General features: G+C 57.0%; 2 protein-coding genes across 3 annotated transcripts in view; both read left to right on the forward strand.

Annotated features, from left to right (window-relative positions):
• Positions 1-15,859, forward strand: part of EDC3 (enhancer of mRNA decapping 3) — a 649,718-nt gene that overhangs the window by 370,393 nt on the left and 263,466 nt on the right. The window lies entirely within an intron of this gene.
• Positions 1-15,859, forward strand: part of CSPG4 (chondroitin sulfate proteoglycan 4) — a 33,161-nt gene that overhangs the window by 3,407 nt on the left and 13,895 nt on the right. The window contains exons 2-5 of the mRNA XM_027889900.1: positions 9,147-9,310; positions 10,357-13,938; positions 14,240-14,719; positions 15,137-15,313. Of these exons, the coding sequence (XP_027745701.1) occupies positions 9,147-9,310; positions 10,357-13,938; positions 14,240-14,719; positions 15,137-15,313 (4,403 nt within the window). The remainder of the gene's footprint in view (positions 1-9,146; positions 9,311-10,356; positions 13,939-14,239; positions 14,720-15,136; positions 15,314-15,859) is intronic.

Here is a 15,859-nt window from a genome sequence, read left to right on the forward strand (position 1 = left end):
CTGTCTCCATCATGCCCAGTGCTTGGTTGGACATTGCCATGCTGCACAGGGGTGGGATACCCCTCAGAGTTTTTCTGGGGTAAATAGAACAGAAAAAGGGAACACACATTTTTATGTTATATTGACCGATATAGCAAAATATTGTTACGTGTTGTTATATATATATACTTTATTTTCTATTGATAGAATATTAATATATTCTATAAAGTATATTCTAAATACATTCTGTAAAGTCAGAGAAGCCACTTTGCCCTTTCACAAAGCCTTTGCTTTGCAAAGCCGAGCCCAGAGTGAGGGCAGCTTTGAATTCTGCAAAGCCAGGCTTAAATACAGAGGAGCAGGACTGTGGTGGCTCTTTCCAACCCCAGGATGTGGAGGATGCAGGTTTGCCTTCCTGTCGCCTATCCTTGGGACAGACCAAACAGGGCCTCCCAACGGCATCAGGGTGGGATGGGAGATGTTTATGCCCCAAGCTGTGGATCCAAGAGGTTGATAAATTCCCACTTTCCATCCTTCCTCCCCGGGGTGTGTCACCCATTGTGCCAGTTGCGCGTCGCTCCAGGCAATACCTCTGGGTGCACTTGGCTGCCTGACAGCCGGACAGACAGCCGGTGGCAGATGGAAAGCATCCCAGGGAAAGGAGGGCGCAGCCAAAAGTTGCTGTGAGTGGAGAAAGTCATGGGGCAAGCAGCATGGTTTGGAGGTGGCCGAGCCCATCACATGTGCCCCAGACAAGGAGAGAGAGAAAAGCAACATTCATCCATCACCGTGACTCACTGGCTGTGGAAAGGGCTGCTGTAAGCTGTGAGTCAGCTCGGGATGGCCCTGTGAATCCTTGCTGCTTCTTTTGCCCAAATCTTGGCTCTCTGGTCGTTGTTTTTCCTCTTTGCTGCAGGCAGGCAAGGGAGAGGGGGATCCGGAGTCACCAGCTGCTTGTGATGCCATCCCCAACCATGTTAAAGGATGCTCCCCATCCGTTTTCATGCCATAACCCCCATGCAGTGCTGCCCAGTGCAGTGGCAGAAGGAGCAGGGGTCAGGAGGAATTTCCCATTCTCTTTCCCAGCCTCCATCTGGGCTTCAAAGTGTTCAGCGTCCCATCCCACAGAAATTTCTGAGCCCACCAGGGTCATTTCCTCTGGGAGCTGGGGAGAAGAGAGGGAAGTCTTGGACCGAGGTAGCTGTGGCTGAGAAAAGCCTCCTGTCCTGCCCTGCAGCCCTGGGAGGGGATGTGAGCACCCGCTTCCACACCCCCACAGCCCCCGCGCCAGCCATGTGTTCCCCCTGCGCTAGAAATAGAGCAGACATTTATTTTCTCTATAAACATCACCCTGCCGGGTGTTTCTCATAGATGGAAAAGTCAGGGGATAACAGCAGTGGGGAGGGGGAGGCAGGGCAGGGAGGGGGACCTCTAGAAGGATGGGGAGAGGAGAAGGAGAGATTTCAGATCTAGAAAGTGTGTGTGGGGGGAGAAAAATACTCATTTTCTTTACAGAGAGTTTAGCACATCGACACCAAATGAGCAAAAAATATCCTCTCTTTCCCCTTGCACACTGCAAAACCCCCTCCCTGTCTGTGGAGACACTTTTCTCTGCCCTTCACAGCACCCAACGTCCCCAAAAGCCAATCCCGTCCATGGGCCTCATAGCCCCATGGGGTACAGAGTTCTGTGGGTGCTGTGGGTTCTGTGGATGCTGTGGCTGCTGCCCTACCAGCACAACCAAAGACAGATCACCCCGATTTACACATTTTACACCCCAGTTGCACATTTTAACATCCCTATCCCTGGGCACTGGATGCTGCAATTAAGGCCAGCAGGTAGCTCCCAGCAGAGCTTCAGCACCCCCACTCGTGCCCATTCTTCCCCCACAATTTTGGCTGATAACTCCCTCCATCCTGGCACGTCAGGAGCCGTTTGACACCAGTGAGGCTGGGAAACATCAGAGCCCGGGCGCCTGGAGACGTGCTCCTCTCTAGCAGCAGCCGCTGTTTGTTGACAGCAGGAGAGGATCACTCCGGTAACCACCAGCTATTCCAGGGATGTCTGTGAGCATCCCCTGGCCAAGCTCCTGGGAAGGCTCTTCCCCCCCACTGGGGCTGGGAATGGGCCTGGGAACAGGCACTGTTGGGCAGGCAGGGATGGGATTCAGGGATCTGCAGGTGGACCCAGGGTGCTCCACTTCACTCCCCCACTAACCAAGCCTCAGGCGCAGGCTTTCTCCAAGGTCCCCTTGCTCCTCTAGCACTAAACTGGCTGGGATTGTCCCCTCTTATGCCACCACATGCCCTCCTGCAGCTCTGCAAGCCCTTCCCTCACCGGCTGGGAAGCAGATGAGGTAGGAAAAGCTGTGGGAGTGGGTGCCAGGACGTGCAGGGTGGAGCTGGAAAACCTGCCAGCCAGTGAGACAGGAGGAGAGGGCCTGTGAGGGAGGAAAAGAAAGAAAAAATAGAACAAAACCCGACTTGAGATGGTTTGGAAACCATGTCCTCTGGGGTTGATACAATATTTCCAGGCCAACTTCTCCTGGCAGCAGGAGGCTGAGACTGAATCACGCTGCAGGGGACGGCACAAAAGTCCCATTGAGCCTCCCGCTTCCCCAAATCCTCCCACTTTCTCCCCCCGCTTCGCTTCCCAGGGCAAACACTCCAAAACACTGCTTCCAGCTCAGGCTTATTCCTTAAGTCCCTCTGGAGCCATTAAGCCACATGTCATTAAAAGCTCTTCATCCCTGCTCCTGCTCACACCAGGCTTTGGGGGTGCTTGCCTCAGGGTGCATCCCCCCACCTCTCCCCAAAAGCACTGGGACCTTTGTGGGGGGTTGCAGACTGGCTCCCAGCTCCTCACCGTCCCCTCCACCGCTCTGCATCTGGCTGAGCAGGAGAGCTCAGGAAATACCATCAGCTTTAGGGCTGCTTGAATCATCGTAAAACCACGCTGCATAAGTGATGGAGCTCCAGAGCCAAGCCTCCTGGACTCTGCTTTATAGCCTCCAGCTATCACAGCTCCTCTGTAAGGATGGGGAGAGCAGGCAGGAGCAGGAACAGGCACTGCACAGGGAGTTGGAGGCTGGCAGGACACAGGAGGCAGGACACAACCCTCCCAGGCAGCACAGAATTAGCATGTTTTGATGTTTTCCCCTGGCCCCAAAGTCTGTAAAAAGGGGCTGTAAAAAGGCTGCTTTTTTCCCCAAAGCTGTCAGGCAGGAGGCAGGGAAAGGCGAGCAGAGAGCAGCTGGCAGAGGAGCTGGGAAAGGAACTGAATGAATAAACACAGGAGAGGGATTCAAAGCAGCATGGTGCAGCCAGAGGTAGAGGCCAGCTGGGTGGGATGGGGTGAAGCAGAGAACCCCAGCCCAGGACTCTCCTCCTGCACCCAAAACAAGGGTGATGGCCACTCCTGGTGATTGGCAGCCCCATCAGGGTAATTAATTGCTCATGGCTTTGCTGGCGGTTTCTTGGGTGCTGCTTTCCAGCAATCTCTGCTGGCCAGCACTCCTGGAAAGCACCAGCCCCAGCCCCCAGGAGCCCTGCTGCGAGGGAGGGCCAGGTGGAGGGTGGGAGGAAAGAACCAGAGCACTCATTCCCATAGTCAGGGTTGGAAAAACACACAGAGCCCTGGCTCAGGACGTCAGAGCAGCAATCACTGTCTGGAGACACTGGGAGTGGGGATAAAGTCCTCCTCTGCCGAAAGCTATCACAGCAGGGATGGATCCATGCCCATGACACCCCCTCCTGTAAATCTCGAGGCAGAACCCCAGGAGCAGGAAAGCAGGGAGAGGCTTTCCTGAGGCAGGCACGAGGGGACCGTGGTGTGTCCACGAGGTCCCCATTGGGTCCGAATGCCATTGCTGCAGACCAAGTCCAGCTCGTCTCCATTGCACTGGGTTTTCCTCACTGTGGAGACCTGGATGGGTACTGAGCTCGGGTCTGAGGGCATCTCTGAAGGCAAAAGCTCTCCAGTTGTCCCCCCCCGGCGCTCCCTCCTCACAGCAAAGCCCCAGCCAAAGCTGAGGGCCGCTGTGTTTGCCTTAGCCTCCTCACAGGCTGCTCATTTCCTCCCCTGGCCATAAATAAAACCACACCGTAAAATGAAGGGAATGTGGAACATAATGAAGCCTTTCTCCAAAAGCCCATGGGATTCCTTCCTCTGCTGGCCCCTCCGCCCTGCGTGGGGATGGGGGCACAGCCCAGCCCTGGGGGGCTGCAGGTCTCAATGGGCATTGCAGACCAGGCTGGGGACAAGGGCGCTTGAGCACCGGGACCACCCACGGTGCAGGCAGGAGGGCTGGTTCTGCCCACCCTGCCTGTGTTTGGAGTGGGACGGGAGCCTCATACACACAGAGTGGTTCAAGCTGCTGAGCAGCATCACCAGGGCTGGGCAGCTGCCCTTGAGAGCCTCCAGTGTTCTCATCCTGCTGAGCCCTTCCAGTGGGCTTGATTCTTCCAGTGTTTCCATGCCCACTGAACCCCTCTGGTGTTCACACCTACCCTGAACCTCTCTGGTGTTTGCATCCCCTCTGAATCCTTCAAGTGTTTACATTCCCCTGAGCCCCTTCGTGTTTGCATCGCCCCCCCCCCCAGCCCCTCCGATGTTTGTATCCCCCTGAACCCCTCAGGTATTCACGTCCCCCCCCAGCCCCCCGGGTGTTTGCACAGCGGGTGGGTGCAGCACAACAGGTGACCTCGCTACCTTATAAAGTCATTTAGATTTGAAAAAAAAACAACCCCAAACAACCCAGAGGACCTCAAAACCAGCTCCTGAGACTGCGGAGAAGTGCGGCAGGTTGGCCATGGGCTGCCCCACCAGCACACCCTAGCACGGGGCACGCTGCTGGCACAGAGGCCTCTTGTTGACACGGGCGGCGGGAAGGAAGGAGGGCAGCCGGTGGGCTGGGCTGCACCAGCGGCCGCACAAGCCTCGGGCTGTTCAGGCAACAAGGAGCCTTCACTCCCCGGCTGTTTTTCCACCGTTGGAAAACCTGTGCGGCCGGGGCGGGAAGAGGCTGCGAACACAGAGCGTCTTTCAAGGGGGCGCGTGTGTCTGCACGGTGCTCTCCTGGCCCCCGCCCTGGTCATTACAGAGCTGCTTTAATGAATTCCAGTCCCCTCCCTCCAAACACAAGCCGGTCACCAGCTCTGGCCTCCACCTGCCCCCCACCACAGCCTGAATGCAGCCTTGTTGAGCATCCAGCTCCTCCCCAGCTCCACACCCCTATCCCCAGGCAGGGTTTGCTCCGCAGGGAGTTCCTGCAGCCCCTAAGGGACTTGGCTGTACCCCCAACACGCTGAAGCACCTCCCCCTGTGCGCCCAAAAACGCAGCTGGCTTTCCGGTGGCACGGTTGGGGATGCCCCATGCTGGGGTAGGAGCCTGCAGGCAGGGAAGCACTCATCCACCAGCTCACATCCTCCTGCACACCCAGGAGATACCTCCCTGCTCTGTAAACCTTTTGTGTCTGGTGCCGGTTCTCTCTGCAAACCCTGACACTGAGTTTTTCCGAGTACTTTCCCCTTGCCTGGGACGGGAGTTGGCTCCTTCATCCTCCTACGTGCTGGGAAGGAGGTGGGAGAAGTTTGTGTGCCGAGATGTTAAAACATGGAGAAGAGCCCAAGCCGGCCCTGCCGAGCCCCAAACACTCTTGGAGCTCCCAGCTCAGAGCCTCTTGGCTGGATGGGGATCCCTCCCCCACTGTGGTGCTCCCCAGCCCCGGCCTCTGCGCCCTCATGTCAAAAAACTCCCTGAACACCAAAAAAACAGCAACTGGAGAGGCCAAACCCGCAGTGTTTTCAACTCGAGGAGCAGGGGAAGAGGGCCAAAGCATCCCGAAGCCGGCGCGTGGCCGGCGGCTGGGGCGGGTGCCGGGGCAGCGCCGGCTCACACAGAGCCCTCACTTGTTCACTGGCCCTGGGAGGTGCTGAACACACCCGAGGCCTCAGTCCCAAACCCTTCCTTACAGTTTTTGGCTCATCTCCTTGTTTTTTTCAATGCAAAAAACCCCCCAAACCCAAATGACACTGCAGTCTATAATCTGCTGGCTGCTGGCTGGCTGCTCGGAAACTGTGACGGAGACTTCTCTCTCCTCGTCAACGCCTTTCCATAGTCTTGGCAAGGCAGGGACAGTGATTTCCTCCGGGACACGGCAAGCTGGGAACATCGATTATTTTTATCCGGGACTACTGGGATGTCCACTCCAAGCCATGGACAGGAAACAGGGACCTGTTGCTCCTTATGATAGGAGAGGAAGGGCCAGCTTGCATTTCTCCATCCAGGGATAAGGGTCAGCCTGGGGCACAGCATCCTCTGTGGCATCCTCAGATCATCTGGAGAAGCTGCTTTTGGAGTCCCAGAGCAAATCCTCATGGGGCAATCCCAGGATGCTCAGCTGAGCCTACTCATGGAGGTGCCTGGATGTCCCTGCCTAATCCAAGCAATGGGGATGCCTGATCCAGGATGGGGCACCCTGTGCCATGAAGGGTCCTCCAGGGTGACATGCATTTGAAAAAAAAATGAAAAAAAATCTGTTTTCTATGTCTTTTCCAACATAGAGGGCAAGGAAGAGGGAAGATGGGAGTGAGAAGGTGCAGGGCCCCTGAGAAAATGAAATGTCACAGGCCGAGCAGTGTTCACATCCTGGCTGGGCTGTTGAGCGAGGTGGAGAGTGGCCCTGAAATAAAGCAGGAATTTGGAAGACAAACAGCAGTAACTCACAAGACTCTGCTGCCGGGGAAAAATCCCAGCACCTCCTCGATCCGAGCAAGGGTCCCTCCTCCTCCCTACCAAACGGCACCGCTCCCCTGGGCATCTGCACCTCCAGGAGCTTTTTATTATTAGCAATTTATGAGAGAAGGAGAAGAAAAACATTCCTGGTAGCTTCGTGAGAGTGGAGGGAGGACAAAATGTGCTGAAGGCAGGAGCTGATGTCCCATGGCACACTGGGAAACAAGCTGGAGTGGCCCCAAACCATCGTCCCCAGTACCCACAGCAAGACGCTGCCAGGCCCCTGGGCTGGCACAGGAGCTACTGGTGGGTCCAGTCTGGCCAAGTTTTCCCTCCTCGTGAGAGCAGCCGCTCAGTGCCCCTCTGAAAAACACATTTTTTTTTAATTAGGGGAAGCCACAAAACCAAAACGTAGCAAAATCTCAGTGGGAGCTGGAGCACAGAGCATGCACACACAGGGAATCTCAACAGGAGCTGCCAGCACATAATGTACATGGATGTCTCTGGGGACCACATGTGCACGCATGTGTGCCTGTGGCTGTGCAAGGAGGGAGAGCCCCTTTTCCGCTGTGCCACGTCACTCTTACTCACCAAACCCCAAGACAAGGCGGTGCCCCAGCACCCACCACCCTTGGCCACTGGGCAAGGCTGGTTTTGCCAAGACCACGGGAAGGAGGGAGGGGGTCATGGGAGGACGGAGCCCTGCAAAGAATAGCACAGCTCCTCTGAGTCACTGGCTGGGCCGAAGAGGACAAGGAAGCCAAAGTGCCCTGTGCCAGCAGCAAGCATGAGGGCCAGGGAATGAGGAGGCACCCTGACAGCCCTGCCCTGAGCTGAGCAAAGGGCTCAGTGTTGCAGCAAAGGCCAGATGTTTCCATGGTGCCATTTTCCTCCCCGCCCGGAACGGGTGCAGTGACACTCCTTGAGACACCCACGTCATCCTCTCAGACCCCAGGGGAAAGCTGAGGCACTTTTTCTGCTTCCAGTGGCAGGAAGTGATTTTTTGTGGTCTCCAGGGCAAGGAGGTCTCCCCATTCCCAAAGGTATCGGAAGAACATCCTCCAAACTGGACACCAGAGGGCTCAACTTTGAAAAAAATGCAATAAGCCAAAGCAGAGTGCTCCAACTCTGTCCCTGCCAGGCTAACCCTTGCCATCACCTCTACAGGTGGGCTCTTTTCAAACCCTCACTGAGGGTGGCTGTGTCTTGCAGGGTTGGCTTTTCACTTGCTGCACCAGCCTGTGAGCAAAGCCTGCATTGCCTGTTCCCACCCCTGTCATCACCACCAGAAAGTTGGGCCAGAGGAAAATGCAGCCAGGGAAGCAGCTGTAAGGGCAGACATGAGTGTTTATATCCAGCCCTCACTGTGCAGGTGGCTGGTTTCACCCTGGCCCCCAACCTCCATCCCTGCCTCCTCCAAACAGGGAATGGGCTGGGACCCTTAAAGCCAAATACTAGTCTTGTTGTCCCATGGAACAGCAAAGCAGATCTGGGACCCCCCAAACCTGAGTGTGGGTCAGCAGAGGGGTGGACTTGATAAGTGCTCTAGTGAAGCGTAAGCAGGAAAGCTTCACACATATAAACCCCAGCAGAGCCTATGACTACATATGGACTGAAAAATGTGCATTTCCCCCCTCTCCGTGACATCCTCCCCAAACATTTCCAGCTTACAGGGCTGGAGCGTTTATGCTTAAGCACAGAATTTTGCCACAGGCTGAGCCGGAGCCAAGGAGGATGGGTGGCTGCGTGTCCCAGCCACGTACATTTAACACGTGTGCAATGCACACGCATGCATTGAGTCAGCTAAAAACTATAAGCACTCGGAACTTCAGCACACTCCCTGTGCTCTTAATCCTGCCCTGTCCCGCCTCTGCCCTGTGGCACAGTCTGTCATTTCATGACCGCATGCCATCGCGCTGAGTCCCTCCAGGGATGATGTATATTGGGTGTTGAACACGTTCCAACTGTATCTCCAGGCGCCTGCTTTGAGCCAAGGTTTCTGTACCGTCTCACATCCACATATGGATCACGAGCACTCACATTTATTCCTCCAGCACTGAGGAGAAACAGAATTTATTTACTTAGAAGGTGGTGAGGCCCTGGCACAGGTTACCCAGAAAAGCTGTGGCTGCCCCATCCCTGAAAGTGTGTTTCCTGATTTAGTGGATGACATCCCTGCCCATGGCAGGGGAGTTGGACTAGATGAGCTTTTCCTTCCAGCCCAAACCATTCTGGTTCCTCTAGGAAAATCAGAAAAACAGACTCCACGAGGGTCTTTCCAGGCTCCTCAGCTCCAACGCCCTGTCACGGGGCAAACAGGAGAGGGCTGATGGGTGGGCTTGGGAGGCTCCAGAATCACAGCACCCACACGGACAGGGCTTGCAGGAGGTGTCCTTCCCTGCCTGACCTTCTCTCTCCCTTTTCTCCCCAGTCTCCTTCTTCGGGGACAGCTTCGTGGAGATGCCCCTGGCGGACGCCTCGCGCACGGTGCGGCTCCACCTGCAGCTGTTCACCAGCCAGGGGAGCGGGCTGCTCTTCCTGGCTGCCGGCCAGCCCGACCACCTCCTGCTCCAGCTGCAAGCCGGCAGCCTGCAGGTCAGCACCCTGGCACCCCAATCCCCTGTGCAGGCTGTGGGTCAGTCTGTGGGTCGTGGCTTCATCTAGTGCAAGGATGAAGGGGCAGCCCAGCTGCCAGCACCCCTGCCAGGGGATGCTAGGAATACAGGAGGAGAGTGGACGGTCTGGGGAGAACTGGTTAAATACAAACAGGTTCCATCTAGGGAAGCTCCTCACCCACTGCCTGGGGGTGCTGGGGGGGATCATGGGGACACCGAGACGCTGGCACCCCATGTGCATTGCACAGTCAGACTGCAGTGCACACAGCACCTTTGGATGCGAGGGGTTAGTGAGGAGAAGAGGTGAGACAAGAGTATCCAGAGAAAGAAAAGGTATCTCCCTTGTCCCAGCTGGGACATGGGAAGCAAGCAATCAAGACAGAGGAATGAAATTCCCTACTGTGGTTATGGTGTTGGCATCCACCATGAAGGAAAAGAGCAGGGAGCGTCCAAGGCACACATCCTGCCTCTCTGCAGCTTGGGCTGGGCCACCAACCACATTAAACCAAAGCAGGAGAGCGAGCAAGCCGGTGGCCGAAGGTGTCCCTAATGCAGACCATGTGTCCTACCAGCTAACCCTCTACTTAGGCAGGCTCCAGGCTGCTGCCCACCAGAAGCAAAGCCTGCTATTTCCCCTACCAGTTTCTAGGGAAAGGGCTGGAAGCAGCCCAGGTTGCAGGGATGGAGGGCAGTGGGCAGGATGGAGCAGAGAAGGAAGAGCCAGTATCTGGCAGGGCTGCTCTGTGGGGGGAGAGGAGAAGCTCAGCTATGGGACTGGGAGATGGAGGATCCCAGCCCTGAGACTGGGGTTTTCTGAGAATGAGTGAAAAAGGAGAAAAATTCAGGGAGTGGGACAAAGAGGGAATGTCTGTGGGGGGGATGAGGGAGAAGCACATCCAGAAGTGGAGGAGTGAACTGAGAGACCAAAACCCTTGTGAGCCCCTGGGTATGGGTCCATGGTTCAGTAGGTAGTTCTGGCAGGTGGAGAGGTGTCACCTGAAAAGCACTTTGTGTCTTTCCCTACAGGCCAGGCTGCAGCTGGGCTCAGAGGAGGTGACCCTGCAGTCCCCAGCAGGGCTGCAGCTCAATAACCTGGCAGTGCATGACGTGGAGCTGTTGGTGGAAGATGGCAGGATGACAATGACCATCGACAGCATCTTCAACAGCTCCACAGACATCGCAGGGCCAGCCAGGGAGCTGGACATCCAGCATGGCCTCTATGCTGGTGGGACAGGCAGCCTGGACCTGCCGTACCTTGCCAAGGCCAGCTCTCCCTTCAGGGGTTGCCTCCACTTTGTAACATTCAACGGCCTGGATGTCCTCTCCCCTCCGTCCGCTGATGGCAGCTCCAAGATCTTCCACCATGTCCAGGAAGGATGCAGCACACAGTTCTCTGCAGAGCCTGAGGACCCATTCGGGTTCCAGGGGCCACACTCCTACATCGCGTTTCCCACGTGGGATGCGAGGAAGGAAGCGACCATCGAGTTCGTGATGACGACGAGCATCACCCAGGCACCCCTGATCTACCACGCAGGGCTGGAGAATGACTTCTTCTACCTGGAGATCTCCAACGGGCGCCTGCGGGGGTTTGTGGAGAAGGGGAACGGCATCATCGTCCTGCACAACAACGTTTTCATCAGTGACGAGCAGCAGCACTACATCAAAGTCCACACGGACATCCACAAGTTTGAGATACTGGTAGATTACTATGCTTCATCCACATCCAACCGGGGCATCAACAACTACCTGGACCTTCAGGGAAACCTCTTCATTGGAGGTATGAATGAAAAAGCTTTTCAGAGGCTGAGGGAACATCATCTTGCTTTCATCTCAGTGTGGACCATGACCAACCACTCGTTTGTTGGCTGCCTGGAGGACCTGCGGATAAACCTGCAGAGAAGGAGCCTGCAAGATGCCGTGATCACAAAGGACATCACCTCAGGCTGTGGGAAGCAGGACCATTACTGGGACTACGAGGAGGTGTATGAGCAGGATGAGGCACCTACCTCCCCACCCCCAAATGTCTGGTCGGGAGCACCGGGCCTAATGGTGGAACCATGCCGGCCCGACAGCAGCTTCCCGCCTGCCTTTGCCAACATCAGCAGCCTTCTACATGTCAGCCCCCTCATCGTCTCCGAAGGGGGCATGGCCTACCTGGAGTGGAAACATGCGCAGCCAACGGTAGACTTGAGCCTGGCGAACATCCGTCAGTCCCAAATCCTCTTCAGCATCACCAATGACCCGAGGCACGGCCAACTGGAGCTGGACATTCCCGGGTCCAGGAGCAGAAGGAAGTTCACCTTGTTGGACATCGTGAATCGGAAAGTCAGATACATTCACGACGGCTCTGAGGGACCCATGGACCAGCTGATGCTGGAGGTGACAGTGACCACCCAGCAGGGGGTCCCAGAGTGCTTGCGGCAGGGGCAGATGTACCTGCTGCCCATCATGATCAACCCCCTCAACGATGCCCCGCAGGTCATTTTTCCCCACGGGAACCACATGACAATCCTGAAGCACACACGGAAGCATCTGACCACAGACATCCTGCAGGTCCTGGATGATGACACATCCTGCGATGACCTCGAATTCCAGCTGCATGGTGGCCAGCAGATGGAGGAGGGTTACGTGGAGTATGACTTCCACCCCGGAGTGCCCATTGAAGAGTTCTCCTGCAGGGACCTGGAAGCCGGCAACGTAGTCTACGTGCACCAGAGTGGGACAAACTTACAGCTCACCTTGCAAGTGAGCGACGGCACAGTCCCGAGCCCCGTGGCCACCCTGAGGATCCTCGCCATTGACCCTGACATCCGCCTGGTCAACAACACCGGGCTCTCCATCTCCCAAGGAGGGGCCGCACGCATCACCACAGCCAACCTGTCAGTGGAGACGAACGCTGAGGAACAACGGGTCGCCATCCTGTACGTCCTCACAGAGCCCCTAAGGTATGGCGAGGTCAAGAAGCAAGGGAGCATGGGAGGGGAATGGAAAAAAGTCGAGTCTTTCCACCAGCAAGACATGGAGCAAGGGCGCATCCAGTACTTTAGCACAGACCCAGAGCACCGGCTAGAAGACAGCATGGAGAAACTGAGATTCGAAGTCCAAGTGGGGCAGAAGGTCTTGCCAAACAACACCTTCCTCATAAGGATTAAAAGAGCCACTGTTAAGATGAGGACCATGGTTCCCCTCCAAATGAAGAACAAGCGGCACAGAAATATCACCAGCAAGGAGCTGGAGGCAATGTTGGAAGATCCAAACTCCGCCCCAGTCCCCTTCCACTATATCATCACACAGGCTCCCAAAAAGGGAAACCTGGAGCTGCTTGGCAACAGGCTGACCGAAGGCTTTGGATTTACCCAAGATGACCTGCAGAGAAACCACCTGAGCTACAGTGTGACCATCAGGAACTCCCAGCAAGCCGAGGACACCTTCCAGTACCGTGTCCATGCCGGCAATCAGCACTCTCCCATCTATACCTACACAATCAGCATCGGTGGGGACCCCGATGCGCCAGTGCTGACCAATGTCCTCCTGACCGTGCCGGAAGGGGGGCAGGCCATCATCTCCAAGGATCACTTGTTTGTGCAGAGCGTGAACAGCATGGACTACCTCTATGAGGTGATTGAGGGGCCAGCACACGGGAGACTGGCCTGGGCTGCGTCCCACGGCTGGGCCTCCAGAGAGGAGATCACGGAGTTCACCAACGACGACATCCTCCACCGCCGGCTGCTGTACCAGCACGACGACTCGGAGACGCTGGAGGACGACATCCCCTTTGTAGCCATCAGGCAGGGCGAGGGCAGCTCTGAGCCTGATGTGGAGGAGGTGAGGGGTGTTTTCAGGGTCTCTATCCAACCCATCAATGACCACATCCCTGTCCGGGCAGTGAACAAAGTCTTCAATGTGGTGCGCAATGGGCAACACCTGCTGACAACTGACGACATTGCCTTCACTGACAAGGACTCTGGCTTCTCTGACACACAGCTGGTGCTGGCAAGGAAGGACATCTTGTTTGGCAGCATCGTGTCTGTCGATGACAGAAGCCACCAGGTCTATCGGTTCACACAGGATGACCTGAGGAAGAAGAAGATCCTCTTTGTCCATTCAGGGGCTGACCGTGGCTGGATCCAGCTACAAGTCTCAGATGGTCTCCACCAAACCACAGCCCTCCTGGAAGTGCAGGCATCAGACCCCTACATCAAAATAGTCAACAATACCGGTCTGGTCATCCACCAGGGCACCCGAGGGAGCATTGACTCCTCTGTTCTCAACCTGGAGACCAACATGGACATTAGGTCAGATGAAGAGATACGGTTCCTCATAACAACCCCCCCGAGGTGGGGGACCATACTGAGAGGGGAGCAGCCAGTCATGGCCTTCTCCCAGCGGGACCTGCTCGAAGGAGAGATCTCCTACCGCCACAATGGGAGCAGGAACAGCAGGGATGAGCTCCAGTTCACTGTAGAAGCAAACGGGGTGGCAGTGGAGGACACGCTGGCCATCAGTGTGTTCTTGGACACCCAGCCCAGCCCCCTGAGCATAGTCAACCACAAGGAGATCTATGTCTTCCAAGGGGAAGCGGCTGAGATCAAGGAGGAGTACTTACTGGTGAGTATCCTCTTCTCTAGTCATTCCCCATGTCTGCATCTCTTCTCTGGTCAGCCAGGATGGCCACCCCTGGGATTCCATTTTACTCCAACTGGCTCAGAGCAAAGGTCTCGTGTCCATGTCAGGCTTTGCCCAGGGGCAGACGGGTGTTCAGGCACAGTCTTGGCAAGAAGGTGACTCTTGCAGATCATCCCACATCAAAGCCTTGAGGGATTGAATGCACAGCAGGTAGTCTGTGGGGGCAGCCCAACCTCCGGCACCAGACCTCCCACTCTTGTTTTGTCTTTCCCCATGCTCTCAGGTGACCCACGGAGAGATCCCTCCCCAAGACATAGTCTACCTGGTGAGCAGCCCCCCAGCCTCTGGCTTCCTGGCAATGCTTCAGGACGGCCAGGACGTGAACGAGCAGCCCAGCCTGGACCCCATTCAGTCCTTCACCCAGGAGGACATCAGCAGTGGCAGAGTCCTCTACCTCCACTCCAGGCCCAACGAGGAGCGCGACCGGTTTGTCACAGACATCACAGCCCGCGGAGTGGACGCTCTGGAGGGGGTGGTGGTGAGCCTGGTTGTGCTCCCCATCAACGTGCCCTTGGATGTCCACAACATCACAGTGCCAGGAGGTGGCTCTGCTACCCTCTCCTCGGGCATCCTCAGCATCCCCAACGCGTACTACCCGGCTCTGGGCATGGAGTTCAGGGTGCTCGAGCCCCCCCGGTTTGGCACTCTCCTGAGAAGCGAGCGGCCCGAGGAGGGTGGGCTGGACAGCTTCACCTGGAGCGAGGTATAGCACACCTATGTGCCCACCATGCTGCTTTCCCAAGGGTTTGGGGAGAGCCCAGGGGTGTGCTCCAGCCCCCAGCCACACTGGGAGGCTGGGGAGGGCTGTAGGGGTCTTCTCCCCATCAGAGGGGATGGAGGGGTTTGGAGTGGTGGGTTTGTCCTGTGGACCCAACAACCAAGCTGTGTTTAGATGTGCCTGGGAATGCAGAGTGGGGGTGCAGGCACAGAACCCACACTTGGCCTCAGGTCTGTTTCCCATGGGGACCCAGCTCCTCTCCCTGCAGGATCCACCCTGCAGGGATGCCCCAGAGCGAGTGGTGGGTTTCCAGCATCCTCCCAGGATGGTGCAGGGTCCCTTCCCCAGCGGGGCCGTTCGCCTGTGTCCTCCCCGGAGGGTCACCTGGCCCTTGCCCCGCAGGTGGAGAACCAGCAGATCCAGTACAGGCAGGACGGCCCCCGATCCCTGACTGACAGTTTCACCGTCCTGGCCAACGCCTCCGAGGTATCGCGACAGAGCCAGGCCAGGACCCTCTTCGTCACCATCCTGCCCCGCAGCACCAAGGGGCCGCGGCTGAAGGTCAACGCCGGTTTGCAGGTAAGGGTGGGACACCGGGGGGATAGGCGGCCACCCCGGCGGGCCAGGGATGCTCAGCGCTGGCACACCCCGGGGTGGGGACGGCCAGCCCAGCGCGGGGATCGCGCCTGGTCGGTCACTCTGCTCGGGGAGCTGGGACTCAGTGGAGCTGGGGTGCCGCCCAGAGGCGGCCAGCGAGCGCTGGGGAAAGGAGGCGGTTTTTCCTGGCGGGGAGAGGCTTTGGAGGAGGCGGGGACCGTGGTGTCCTCCCCTTCCTTCGCCGCCGCCGATGCGGGGAGCGGCCGCGAGGTGGGAGCATCGCCCCGCGGTCCCACTCGCGGCGGTCGCTGCCGCGGCGGCAGGCAGCGCCTCCTCGCTCCAGGGATAATTCCTGGCAGCTCCAAGAGGAGCTTGCCCACGTTTCACCCACACAGGCCGGAATAACTCAACTATCCGGGCAGCTTTCACACCTCTCATGCCCATCTCAGAAAAAGGCAGAAGCAAAGAGGTCTCAGCTGCTGCTGAACTCCCACCTTCTGTTTCCAACACCTCCCTGTCCCATTCGGG

The sequence above is a fragment of the Empidonax traillii genome, unplaced genomic scaffold (genome assembly GCF_003031625.1).
Source record: "Empidonax traillii isolate 1590-97213 ecotype Southwest subspecies unplaced genomic scaffold, ASM303162v1 scaffold12:size2584012, whole genome shotgun sequence".
Classification (NCBI taxonomy): Eukaryota; Metazoa; Chordata; class Aves; order Passeriformes; family Tyrannidae; genus Empidonax; species Empidonax traillii.